We start from the raw sequence: 14,119 nt of genomic DNA on the forward strand, positions 1-14,119 counted from the left end.
TTTAGTTATTTATGTCTCTGGCAATTATTGCCCAACAGAGAAAAGGGGGCTGTGATATCCGCTTGTATTTATCGGCTGCACAGCAGGGTCACCCTTTATTCTGAGCACACTAGCTCAGCCCACACAAGCAACCACAGCCTCATGGAAATATACAGTGGCCTCACACACTGAACAAATTAGTACATTTAAAAATGTACATGCATGTAATATATAGGCATGTATTTGTATTCTTCCTGCTGTCATTATGTATATTAACCACGAATGCAGTACTGACGATGAGTATGCATTGTCATGTGACAATGTGGCGTTACATGTCTTTCTCTAAAAAATAACATTTTCCCCCCATACAAGGATCAGTGGAGAGACGAAAACCCCGCTCTCACAAGTTCCTGTGTCTGCGCGTGGGGAAGCCCATGAAGAAGACGTTTATATCCAACGCCAGCGCCTGCATGCAGCAGTACGCCCAGCAGGGCAAGAAGCATGAGTATTGGTTCTCAGTGCCACAGGAGAGGTCAGTGTGAGCACTAGACGCTGCAGCTAATCCTAGATCTAGATACAGGGCAAAATAAAACAAAAAATTCCCTTGAGCATTAGATACCAATTTATCATGACTAGCATCTGCAAAAAAATGAAAAGAGTTGTAGGGATCTAGAATGAATGTGATACATTCACATGCTTGAATTCAGTCTGCTGTTTAATACTGCTGTTGAAGGCACATCCTGTCTTTTTAATATGTGAAGAATCTATCCAAAATGCATTCGTTGTGGGGCCTGGCACCCATTTGCCTCTTCTGGCCTGCCCATTTCCCTGTGCTGACAAAGCCAGACACCACCACAATTCATTATTCATCCACTCTGCAGGGGAACAGTCGCACACTCTGTGTTGGCCCACTAGAATGTTCGACTAATGCAAATTATCTGAGCAGTGGTTCTTGGTGTCCCTGGAAGAAGGTTATCCATGCTACTGAAGATTTTTCACAGGCAACATTTAGTTTTTATAAACTCAACTGATTTATTGGACTTCCCCCTCTACGCTTTGCTGTGATCTGGATGCTTGGCAAATCAGTGGCATCCACAATTAGGTTATCACCCTTAACAAGGACTCATTGCAGGGAGATATTGACCCATATTAATATGTTTTGCTTTTGAATTAGTCTCAATTGCTTAATTCGATCATTTCATTTTCTGAGAAGCCCATAAACACAAGAGCTAAATTGATTTGCACAGCTGAGTCCTACTGAACGGCTACAGCATACTGGAGCCTTTGTTCGCTTTGTTGGCCACATGGAGAGGGGGAACAGGGCACTCGGTATAGAGAAGATAACGTCAGGCGTCATCTGAGAATCTTAAACAGACACTCCATTTATAATGTCCTGCATGTTACAAATTATTGTAATTCTGTTACGTGTGTGTGTGCACTAGCGCTTATGCATACCGCTGTCAGACCTCTAGCACCTATTGCAAAGATACTGGAAAATGCTCTTTCTGCTGTGAGCCCTGATTAGTCATCTTGTTGTCACCAACCTGTTGCTAGGCTACGACACCTTACACCTGGGGAAAGTGCTATGTATTTGACAAGGGCTTCTCCCCAAGACGAACCACGTGACATTATTCACTCATTGATTTAAAAAAAAGAATTGTACTCACATGCATATCATTATTGTTGTACAGGAAACCGTTAGCTGAAAATATGCAGACTACGTTGAAAATACCTGGTCTAAGAGTTTCCAATAGGAATAATTACAATAATAGTTACCATAAGGAAAACATTAATAACATTTTCTCTGCTTTCTAATACATGTATTGACAATCCAAGATGCATCGTGACCTGACATGACCACCGAAACTAGGACAGCTTTCTGCTTGCTAAAGAACTTTTGGTTGCACTGCCTCTGAGGTGTTTCAACGTGCTTTAGTATACCCAGTGGTATAGAGCCAGCATGGGGCTATCTCCAGTTCCAAATGGTCAGTGAAGAGCTTCATTGTACCCCCTGTCTGCTTCTCCTGCAGGTCTGAGCACCTGTACGTCTTCTTCATCCAGTGGAGCCCGGACATGTATGGGGAAGGGGTGAGGGGGGTGGGCCGAGAGCCAGGGTTCAGGGTGGTTAAAAAGAACCAGGACTCGGAGAAGGCCGCAGAAGAGCCCGTCACTGATATCAATGTGAAAGAGTGGGAGGTAGGCAATGTTTTTTTTTTCTTCAATGTAGCTGTGTTGTACTGTCTTTATTTATTTTGTATGGCATGGATTAGGAAGAGCTCTATGCTCAAGATGTCACAACACAAGAATTTTTAAATAATTTCAAAAACATAATATATACATGCACACTCAGGGATCAATATTTGAGATAAATACATGCCTGTGAATCTGAAAATGTTGTGTTCATATTTGTAGTGTTTAGTGTTGCATCTGTCTAGTGCTTAATTGTCAGTTAATTTATCTTTCTTATGGCTTTATGCACAGTGTATTTGTAAATCAAATTGTGTGTCTTTTTTTTACCATCACTAGCTTGTTATTGCAACATGCTTTTGTTCTGTATGTTTGAAGTGTCAATGTATCAGTGCAAAATTGTGTGTCAAAGTGTGTCAGTGTTGTGTGTCATTTCTGCACACGATTTCCTTCTCTTGGAAATGTGTTCACTTCAGTCAAGTTGCAACCGAAGCTCTCTGCATGTTTGTGTAATTTGTTTTTTATGAGTTAGTGTGCCGTTTTGTTGTTGCATTTATTTGTTAGTTCTCTTCCAAAAGAGCTGTGTTTCGTAAGCCACTGAATATATTTTCTATGGCTAAACAGAGCAAAACTGTGTAAAAATTAAAGACTATTTACACAAATTAGATTTTGTTTATAGAGTAAAACATGTGCTGAATATGTCTCTGATGTCTTGGATAAATTGGAGATGAAATCTTCTACCGTCCCTATTATGTACTTAGTTTCTCGCAGTGTTTATGTAGTGCAAGGTGTAGAGTTTGATTTAGGGATGCACGTTGTGGCTATGTTGGTAGACGGCTTGTGTGGGGTTTTATTTGATAGGTTGTGCAAGGTCTAAATGACAAGGATTCTGTCGGTAAAGATATGGATATAATGCATTTGGTACCTCCTGGAGTGACATTTTAATGTAAATCAGTCATGTAGGAAACAAAGTGGAATGATTTGTTTTCCCTGAGACTGGCTGTCCAGCTGGATGCTACCTGATCTTCCACATTTGAATAAGTAAATAGACACCTGCTTGTTTTCTTTAATCAAACATGAATCTTGAACCACACTGAATAAGCCTTGTAGAATTGAAGTTTTGTAGTATTGTTTGTTATGCAACGGCAAAGTGTATTCAACAAAAAAATATATAAATTGTATCTCAAGTGAATCTGCGTGTTGATAGACTACTCCCTATTAACATGTTTGATAAAAGGCTGCTGTGTCTTTAAATCCCTCTGGTTGTGGAAAGTGAGCAATCTTTTTATCCAATCAGCGTCCGGTGTCACTCTTTTGCCATGCTGTCATTGGCTGTTGCCGATGTCTTACACATCATCCGAACAACCACAGTGGTGAAAAAGTATTCTATTTTAGTGCACAGAAGGCACCGTCTGTGGCGCACGGCCCTTTGGAATTACTTTAAAAAAAACTTGTAATGAGACATCACGGCTCTACACTAGTGCTGAAAGCAAGACATGTTTTCTAGACGGGTGAAGGTTCAAGAAGAACCTCTGACCCCCAAGTATACATATCATGTAAGTTGTAAACAATATCCAACGTTGTGTTTGTGTTTGTGTTGTTGTTGTTGTTGTTGTTAGCTCACTGGCAAATGCGCCTGCTAGCATGTTAGACCAGACCAAACACTGGTGTTTTATGTTGCATTATTAGCCTCACTGCTGCTCATTCGTGACCCAAAAAGTCCGGATTATTATCTTTATCCCACACCGTCCTTGTGGATCACACGGCATCCTCCCGTAGCAAACATTTGGTAACAGTTTTACATGTTTTTGATACAACTTCCCGGGCTCGCAGCGGGCAAACACTCTGCTCTCGGTCCGCGTGGACGTCATGGTGTCTCCTGGCGGAGCAGAGGGCTTAGCTGTAACACGCTCAGACATTCCTCTACGTTTGGGCGAGAGTAGGTTAAAAACACGATGACTTTCTGGCAAAAGGTTGACTATGGGGATGATGCTAGTACTAATTTCCTAATACATTTCGGAAGACTAGGAGTAATAATAATACTATGCGCGATTTGTGGTTCACATTTGGGGCTGAATGCCGCCTGGCTATGGACTAATTACAGAAACCTGGTAAACTGAATAGATTTATGAAAGTGAGATGCATGGATAAGATACTTTTTTTTTCATAAAATGTACGTAAATTGGAGGTTTGTCTTTGGCAACCTGGTATTACATTATTATTATTGTTATTATTATTGTTATTATTACATTTTAACGTTTAAGGGCCTGTTTGCGAACATGCCCCCTCAGTCCCAGCTAACGCGACTAGCATCGCTGTATATGTAGGACCTAGGAATGGGACTTTGATGGCAAGTTTAAGTGATGCACAGTTGCGTTTTTTTTAATAAGAATTATATATGGTTTGCTCTTTCTGCTACATTATTAACGGCTAGCATGAGGAGATGAAAGTAACTTATCTTGAATGGATGTATTCAGCTTTTAAGTCATTAATATAACTTACTTTACTCTATATGTGCGTGATATATTAATCACAGCTCTGTGAACTACTAAGATAAATGTCTGCGTTAACGGCCTGAGAGCATGGTACATTTTCTCATTTGTGTGTATTTGTGCTGGGGAAGATTTGCAGTATGTGGAATATTCACATTATGTGGACTTGCTGATTGCATGTCAATAGGCTCAGTAGGGTATAATTCCTTGTCTGGGTGAATTTGGCTGTGTCAGTCTTGTGAGGGAAGTTTTCTTCATTTGTTATATTCACAGGAAGTAGGAAACCAGTGTTCTGGGAGGGCAGGACTTGTGCTGTGTGGTTGACACACACTAAAGAACAACTTGTTGGAATAGCGAACATATTACACAAACATGCAAAACGGCCTGGGGTCTCTTGAATGCCTGTTTATCTGCACTGTGGACTACAGCAGCCATGTGCTGCCGGAACGACTGAAACCCATTTTTCAGATTGAAATTAGGTCCAGCCTCGGACTCGCCTGCTTTTAAAAACAAAGAAAAAAACACTTCTAAACTTTCTCCTTTCTTTCATTGGTATTTCAAATTGACACACTTTTACACACAATTTGCAAAACAGCAAATGCACATTCTGCTGTTAACCCCTCCCCTATTCCTTTTATCTCCCCCTAAACGGAGAGCAGCACTCGGCAGAGTTTCATGTTGCTCCTGTCCCTGTCTTTTGTACTACCAGGTAGTGTCTCTGACGGAGTACCACCGTAGGATTGATGCGCTAAACAGCGAAGATCTGCGCTCGCTCTGCAAACGACTTCAGGTGCCCTGATGAGCCCTAACTGCCCACCCATCTCTCTGCTCTGTGTAGCCCAGCCCAGCCCTACATTGACCACCACCACTCATACTAACACACTGTCCCTTTGGCTCTGCTCTGATGTTGCGGTCCTCATGTTTACATCCTAACCGTTGTCGACATGGTCATTTATCTATGTGGTAGGCTACCCCAAGCCTCGTTTTATTCACAGATTTGATTTGCAATGCGAAACTGCAGCCAATCAGGGTCATCCTGTTTGTCGCTTGTCTCTTGCTTCCCTGTACAAACCAAGTCCGCTATTGTGCTCGAACGAGCAGAGGATTCAGGAGCGGAGTCCATGGCTACCAGACAGAGACTGGAATGATGGATGAATGGAAGAGAGGTGGGGGAGGGGGGGTCGGATGAGGGAAGTGAGACTCCATTGACGGTGTGATGGATAGTTTACTAAAGAACAATGCAGCTAGGCCCTGATTCGGTGAGGACTGTAACGTGAGCCCCCCCCCCCTCCCCATGCCAACCACGGGCGAAGCACTTCACAATCAAGCCTGGTTATGGAGAAAGATAAACAACCCCAAAGGAAATCTCGAGCGCCGGAGCACAAATAATTTATTGGATTGGTTTTCCTATTCACTTTGCATTTGTTCTCCTTGCCAGTCACGGGACTGGCCACTCCCATGCTTCTGCCACGCCAGACCTAGTCATCTGTCGTTGGGCAAAAGGCAACAAAGATGTCATTCAAATTCTAGGATTTCCTAGTGGCCGTGGAGCAGGCAAAAGCTGCTTCCTATGCTCTTTGGAAGAATAAAGAACAAACTGAAAAAAGATCATTTAAAAATAAGGGATTGAGCCTGGGATTCCCTGGGCAAGGTAGATGCACTGTGTGGTGGATGTTCTCCCTGCTCTAGACCTGTCACTGTCACCTTCATCTGCTGTTTACAGATCATTGCTCCTGTTAAGGGTGCGGTTTCAAGCTAATTTCTAATTTCTGCCAAAGGGTATCTCCGCCAACCTTAATCTTTTGATTATGCCTTGGTAAAAGGTCATTGTTCATGGCCTTTATCAGTTTCTCCAGCATCTACTTGTGAAATTAAATCAATTTAAAGTATATCAAAATTTAATACAAATGGAGTTTGATTCTGCAAACTTACAATTTTTCTTATTTTGACAATCTGTGGTTTAGATGCCAAAGATAGAATTCTTCTCGCTCTGTATGAATTCACATTGGAAGGTTCTTCAGATCCAAATGTCCTCTCTATGAGGTCTGGTACCCGGATGTCTCTGACTCCTCTGATTGACATTGGTTCCCCATGGCAGATCACCACCAAGGAGGAGGCCAACTCCCACCATGGCACGTCCATCAAGACGGAACTGGAGCCCGAGACCTTCAAGCCCAACCTCAGTGAACCTAGCGACCTGCTGGAGGCTGAGCAGATAGAAAAGGTATGGCCCCTTGTGTCAACCCCTTCATACCTGCCCTCACGTGCAGCTCGGTGTTGTTTATAGACTGGCGGATTGGAGATAAGGAGTCATTCAACAGGTTTTGTGCCAACAATCAGCTCAAGGTATGTGAAGTAGTGGGTGCTACTCAAAAGGTGCAAAAGGTACAATATGCAAATAATTTTATGCCAGAAAATGAACTCTCAAAAGCATGCTGTCATGTAGACGCAACTTGTCATTTTGATTAATTGCTCCGCCTCTGCAGCTGTGTAGAGCGTTTTGTTTTCAACATTTTGACTAGAGCTAGCTTGAAATTGCAATAGTTTTTAGGCACTTGGAAGTTATTAATTAATATAGATTTAATTGTGTTTTTTTTTTTTTTTAAGCAAGCATGTGCAAATACACACACATCCACACACATACAAACGTACACTCACACAGCCAAGGAGCAGTCAAACTGAGACCCAGTTGGTGTATTGACACTAGGTAGATGGCCAATATGCTACATCCTTAAATCACTGCAGAATGAACCTGGATCTAGACGGGCCGGGCACAGCTTAATGCTGTTGCAAGTAAGGTGCTCATTGGGTCATGAGCTTGTGGTTTCTCCTTTTTCCTCGCTCTCGTTCTCTCCGCCCCAGTCTAATTACATAGCTGATGCTGCTCTACCTAGTGGACGGTATGCTGAGGCTGCAGGAAAAGCAGAAAGTCATGTGTAGAGAATGCCAGGAATTTATCAGCAGCCATAAACAACTCGGTACAAACAAGGAACACGCAGTGCTGCTTTATACGACCCTTGTTCTGCCCTGAAACTACGTTTTTTTATATTGTGTTCTTAGGCAAGGGTGGCATGACTCTGAAAATCTACTTTAGCACATGCTCTTGTGTGCCTCTCGTACCGCTCCAGTGGGCTTTATGTGCTGGGTCTGTGCTGTCTCCCCACACGCCCTCTTGCACTTTTAATCCGTCTGTCTACCAGCGGTAGGAAAGGCTGTCTCTCCCAGGGAGCGGTGTACCCTTTGTTTCTCCTGAGAGACGGCTTTCAGTGCACAGGGCCCCGTTACTCTTCTTTAAACGGCGCCCCGTGTTAAAAGGTCACTGCAGATGTAATTGAGCACTGATGGCTGTGGCCTTCTTTATTTAATTTTTTTTTTATTATTTGACCCTCTTGACTGGCCCTAGTACCTACCTTCCTGCTTCCTTCCTTCTTTTCTTAAATGTTCTATGAATGGCTCATTGTGCTGTGAATGTTGTTGTGCTGAGCATTGACTGGTCATCATCAGGAGTTCTGCTGGCTGCTGCTAGAATACAATCCAGATCTGGTGAAGCTGTATGTGACTTCATGGTGCCTTTAGGCTGTACACATGCGTTGTATCAAGTATAACATTCAAAGTTAAATGTTTCTCGACGTGCAGCTGGCCAGGAACCTCCCCCCGCGGACCATTGGCTACCCGTGGACGCTGGCGTTCGGCACGTCCAAGCACGGCATGAGCATCAAGTCCCTGTACCGGGCCATGCAGGGCCAGGACACACCTGTCCTCATGGTCATCAAGGACAGCGATGGACAGGTGAGGGCGCACGGTGTGCTGCTGCTGGGCCGAGGGCAGGCCAAAGGGCTCTGGGTTCAGCTGGAGAAAAGGACACCTGCTGCTGCTTTTGATATCCATGTTGAGCATGTTTGCTCTCTATTGTTTCCCGCCCCAGGTGTTTGGAGCACTGGCCTCCGAGCCGTTCAAGGTCAGCGACGGCTTCTACGGCACCGGGGAGACCTTCCTGTTCTCCTTCAACCCAGAGTTTGAGGTGTGTGGTACAAGACTTTTATTGTGGCGTTTCTTGGTCCCTGTGGTTCGTTGTCCCCCAGCCGGGCGAAGGGCTTTGAAATGTTGTCTTTGAAACATGACTTATCTGGAAGAAATATGTAAATTTTCAAACTCTTGTTGCGTCTCTGTGTCATTGACTGCATCGGTATGATTGGAACAACCTTTCGTCTCGCCAGTCGTTTTATGTGCGATAAAGGTGGATCCTGTGTATCTAGCTTACTATTTTCACTTTCTTTGTTTAATTACCTGCCAGCTTCTCAGAAAACTCATGTAACTTTTAACATATTAATATCAACAATTATGCAGAGTTAGACATCAGCTTTCAGACTCTTTTATAATGCATAGTGTTTATAAATAAACTTTTGTAGACAACACAAATAATAAAGTCCTTAATCACATCTACAGACTCAAGGGGCCTCATAGGCTGGCTGTGGTAATGGAGGAGAATGAGCAGACTGCTCTCAGACTGTAGACCACACCCGGCCAGGGAAATCACTCAAACAGAATATCCCTTTACTGTATAAAAATGTGCGTAATCATGGAGGGACTTGGAGAGTTCTCCTCTCCGGCCTGTTCAGGGGTGTGGGGAGTGGAGATGGGGGGGGGGGGGGAAGGCAAATTTTTCCTTTATTTCAGTGACCACTAATAGGCCACTAGTGTCTGAGACCATGCATCCCAACCAGCATGTTTTGGTTAATCTGCAGAAATGTATGCAGTCCTTTATGATCAAGCTCCTTATGTATTTTCTCAATATTCTCTGCAACATGGTCAACTATTTACTATGACATGTTAGTATGCTTATAATTTCCTTGTCATTTATCCAAGTTAGTTCCAGTGAATTACCTCACAGCATTGTTTAATACTTAATCCCAATTGGTCAATAACGTTCCACAGGTCTGTGCATTATTTTGCCATAACGGGACGAATCTGCCTTTTAACAGTTCTAAATCAATGCACTACCACGTTCAAACAGAACTAGCAACCAGGTTTTTCTTTGACAACGCTAAAACAATATGCCAAAAGAACCGCAGAAGACACTTACAATTTCAGCTGATTTAAGTTAGTAAAAAAAACTATAATATTGTAGATTAAAATAATTCATGTCTGATCATTGTAACTGTGGTATAAGTAAATTAAACCGCTCCAGGTGTACTGTTGTTGGAAAATAATGTACAACAGGGTTGAGATGTGTCCGAGACGAAGCTGATGTACTCATGCACAGGACCGTTAGGACTTGGGCACCTTGCTATTGGAGGGCTGCATGTTGGCTGAGCATATATCTGTTGTCATATATTGAACACGCATAGTATATATAGTCGGTGAGTTGGAACTCCTGAGCTGAGCCACTGAGCTGTCCAGCCCCTGTAAATAACTTGTCATCTCCATTTATTGTGTCTCATTCGGCTCTTCTTTCCACACAACGTTTCAATCTAAACCTCAATTACTTTGCTTTATATGGTGTTGACATTTCTGAGACTTGGGAAACACAATAATCACAAGTCTGTGCAATTGTCCTATGGTCTGCCCTCAACTGAACTATAGCTAGGGTGGGGAACTTTAGGCCTCCCTCCAAGGTAACCCTCCCAAAACATGTGCCTAGCTCACTAGCTTTAGCAATAGATTGCTTAGCCTTGTGGAAAACTCAGTCATGATCAATGAGTGCACGGGCAGAGTGTGCGCAGGTATCCGAGTAGGTAGGTAGACAGACGGGTAGGCCATCCAATAGTTTCATTCGGGCCAAATGAAATGATCGAACGACGTTCAATCATTGCTAAAGGCCTGCCTCAGCCAGAGATACAGGATTCTTTTGTTTTTGGAATGTTTGATTTGGTTATTGCTGTCATGGTGTCAATTAAGAATTTCAATAAGTATGTCAAAAGAAGCTTCTAACATAAATTGCCTACCCTAGCTTTAAAAATGCAGTGGGAAAAGGGCAGTGACGCACATGTTATGCACACATGACATGAGCTCTTTCGTCCGTTACTAATGCTGTGTCCCATGTGCAGGTGTTCAAGTGGACAGGTGACAACATGTTCTTCATCAAAGGAGACATGGACTCCTTGGCCTTCGGTGGAGGAAGGTAAGGCGTTATGAGCAGCTTGCTTATGTCCGTATCAGACCACTGCTGGGAAGCAATTATAGAGAAGGCAACATAAAGCAGATTAGCATTTGCCTTAATTGAATCTGATGATAAGGTATGACTTTCAGTGCATTGTGTCCTTGAATTTTGAATCAAGGGTCCCGGACGCCTTTTCACTCAACTTCTTATGAAGTGTAAGGCAGCTTTGAAGGCCCTTTCCATTTAATTTGTAATCTCTCTAATGGCAGCCCATTTAATGATTTGGAAAGTATTTTGGCTTGCATTGTTTGACTTTAATAGATCATTACAGGTTGAGGAGACCAGTTGTTGTAGCAGCTATTGGTTCCTGGCAGGGCAATGTGTGACTAAATGAGTGTTTCTTGCTCCCTCTAGTGGTGAGTTTGGCCTATGGCTGGACGGAGACCTCTACCACGGCAGGAGCCACTCCTGCAAAACCTTCGGGAACCCCATGCTCTCCAAAAAGGAGGATTTCTACGTGCAGGAAATAGAGATCTGGGCCTTCGAGTAAATATATATATATATAAGAGAGAGAGAGAGAGAGAGAGAGAGAGAGAGAGAGAGAGAGAGAGAGAGAGAGAGAGAGAGAGAGAGAGAGAGAGAGAGAGAGAGAGAGAGAGAGAGAGAGAGAGAGAGAGAGAGAGAGAGAGAGAGAGAGAGAGAGAGAGAGAGAGAGAGAGAGAGAGAGAGAGAGAGAGAGAATTTTAAATTCAAAATTCAAGTTTTTGGGGTAAAAAGGAGGACTAATTCACAGGGAGACTTCCTCCTAAGAACACGGACGAGATGTGGACTAACTGGACCTCCCCCTGGCCCCCACCAGGCGGCTGGCCAGCCTATCGGAAGCACGTTACTCCTGCAGTTATTTACGGAGTTTGACGTTACCTTTTTGTTTTTCCTCTTTGTGAAAACTTACCTAATGTGTGTATCTTGTTACGGCCTTGTGCAGCATCTTTGAAGACTAGCAGGGGGGGATGTGTGTGTGTGTGTGTGTGCGTGCGTGTGTGTGTGTGTGTAAAGCAGGGAAAATCAGGGTAAAACTAAACTACTAAACGACTAGATGAAGAGGGGTGGCGTTTGCGGCCGAGCGGCCATCGGCGTGGCGCTCCCCGTCAGAGGTGCGGACTGGTAGGGCCGGTGGTGGCGATGGCTCAGGTTAGGGACATGCACCCTGCGTCCACCCGGATTCTGAACTACACAGAACCTCAAGGAGCCCCACCTCCTCCCTCCCCATACCCCCCCCACCCCTCCCTAACCTCTTTTAAAAAAACACAACAAAACAACCGAGTCGAGTCAGTATGATATTACTCACTATGTGTGTCAGCCTTGCTATAGGGAGAACCCCATTTACAAAAACAACTAAAAGCATATGGGGCAGGGAGGGACATATAAAAAAAACATAAGCTGATGAAATCCAACCCCCGTTGTCGAAGAAGCGCAGTGTCAAAAAAAAAAAAAGTCAGTCACGTTTGTGGTCAAACACAAGCAGGAACACTTTTAAATACAAGGACACATCGGATGGGAAGATGGGGAGACCGCCGTTCCATCCAGGGGAGGGCTCATTCTTCAGAGGCTAGACTATAGAGTATTGTGAATTTGTAGTCCTGTCGTTCACGTCCACACCGCCACCCCCACCACCTCCACCACCATCTCAGAAAGCACACAGCTGTACTCCGAATGCCCATCGTCGTAACGTTGTGTCCAGTGGGTGTACGTGTACGAGTCCAGCTTACGGGGGGAGCTGCGTGAACTGTTCGTAGACAGTAACGTGTTGCAATAGATTTCTTTCTTTCTGTGGAATATGCAAATGACTGTCATGTGACCTCAAATAACACGGGTTGTCGGCACTTTGGCCGCCGCCTGCCGCTCTGTCCCGGGAGTGAACCTTGTATAGCTTCTACGTCTTGATACACCGTCGCTTTTCTGGTTATCATTTGAAAAGCCTGGGGCGTGGTCTTACTGTTTTACATGCATATATGACAATTATATATTGGTATATATGATTATATATGGATTTATATAATCATATATATATATTGCTGTTAAGTGTGACAGTGATCTATTTGTGCTGATATTTCAGCTGTTAGAATATAATGTATATTACCCTGTAAATTAATGTTAAAATAGTAGATTTGTTCCTATAAATATATATATATAAATACATATGCTATATATATATATAAAGTGTGGATTGGTGGGTTGCTTCTAGCACTTTAATCTGGTGAAAAGTGTCATTGCCAGGTTCTTAGATTCTCTTAGTAGTAGCTGTACAGTCCCTTTTTTATTTTGTATTCTTTTGGTTTGATCACAATGATGTTACTACTTTAGTAGAAAGCTCGCTGCTCCCAATATCAATAGGGATGTACTCTATGTGTGTCTAAACGGAGGGTTGTTCCTAGGCAGGGGGATGGGGGACATTTCAACAAGAGGGACCTCCTGGTTCCTCTGCTGGTCTCCGGTAAGTTTGTTATGCTTCTTTGAAGAGAAGTTTGTACATAGCCATCGTCCTGAGCAGCTTTCCTCCCCAGACCCTTCCTGGTCTTCCACACCAGTATGTCCTCGTGGAGAGTCACACAATACAGCTCTTTTTTTTTTTGTTTTTCCAGATATTTCACAAGAGTACAATGTATCCAGTGATGTATAAATAACAATAAAGCTGAAATTGTTGTAACCTGGAATATACTTTGGTTTTGTTTAATTTCTGTTTTCTTTTAGTTAAACAAGGACCTGACGACATTGCCTGATTAGAATAAATATTTTTGTTGGAACAAAACACAACCAAGGGTACTTTTTCCTCTTTGGGAGGGCAATTCAGAGTTTATTCTAGCATGCCATCGACCACATCCAAATGGTAGGGCATGTTAAATTAGCAATAGTAGGCTCATATGTCCATGTACAATTAACATGTCATTCACTCCATTTAAGATAAAAGATCCTTTAGATTCTTATAGTATAAAATATGATGCACTGTATTTCTTTGATACGTATTTTACATAGAAAATAACTTTTTTTATTATTTATCTTCTAAACTACCTCCTACCATCTAGTCTTTGCTATATTCACTGCTACACTTTGTCATATGTCCAACATTTATTGGCGTATCTGTTGCCTGTTGCCATATTCTCACTACTTCGCCACATACTGTGTCAAAGAATCATCAAAGCACTTCATGTTGGGATTCACTGATGGAGCATCGTCCCCAAGTAGATACCTGAGCCTGTCAAGCAGCTTCAGCGATTCAACGGTTTGAACAGGTAAAATGGAAAGTGAGGAAAACATGCACAGTATCAACTATTATCTCAGACTAGAGCTAAGTTGCTGTCTC

The 14,119-nt window shown here is 43.0% G+C and overlaps 1 protein-coding gene across 4 annotated transcripts in view; it reads left to right on the top strand.

Moving 5' to 3' along the window:
• Positions 1-13,466, top strand: part of oxr1a (oxidation resistance 1a) — a gene marked incomplete at its 3' end in the record, with an annotated part of 48,562 nt that extends 35,096 nt beyond the window's left edge. Inside the window, exons 8-16 of one of the 4 annotated variants that reach the window (XM_084471710.1) lie at positions 352-511; positions 2,010-2,175; positions 5,368-5,448; positions 6,757-6,882; positions 8,295-8,447; positions 8,584-8,679; positions 10,706-10,779; positions 11,173-11,304; positions 11,552-13,466. In XM_084471710.1, the coding sequence (XP_084327836.1) occupies positions 352-511; positions 2,010-2,175; positions 5,368-5,448; positions 6,757-6,882; positions 8,295-8,447; positions 8,584-8,679; positions 10,706-10,779; positions 11,173-11,304; positions 11,552-11,567 (1,004 nt within the window). Of the gene's footprint in view, positions 1-351; positions 512-2,009; positions 2,176-5,367; positions 5,449-6,756; positions 6,883-8,294; positions 8,448-8,583; positions 8,680-10,705; positions 10,780-11,172; positions 11,309-11,551 lie in introns of those variants that run through there. The other 3 variants (XM_084471711.1, XM_084471713.1, XM_084471712.1) reach the window with 3 other exon arrangements.
• Between the last annotated feature and the right edge of the window lie 653 nt (positions 13,467-14,119).

Source organism: Micromesistius poutassou, assembly GCF_964030765.1.
Source record: "Micromesistius poutassou genome assembly, chromosome: 8".
Lineage (NCBI taxonomy): Eukaryota > Metazoa > Chordata > Actinopteri > Gadiformes > Gadidae > Micromesistius > Micromesistius poutassou.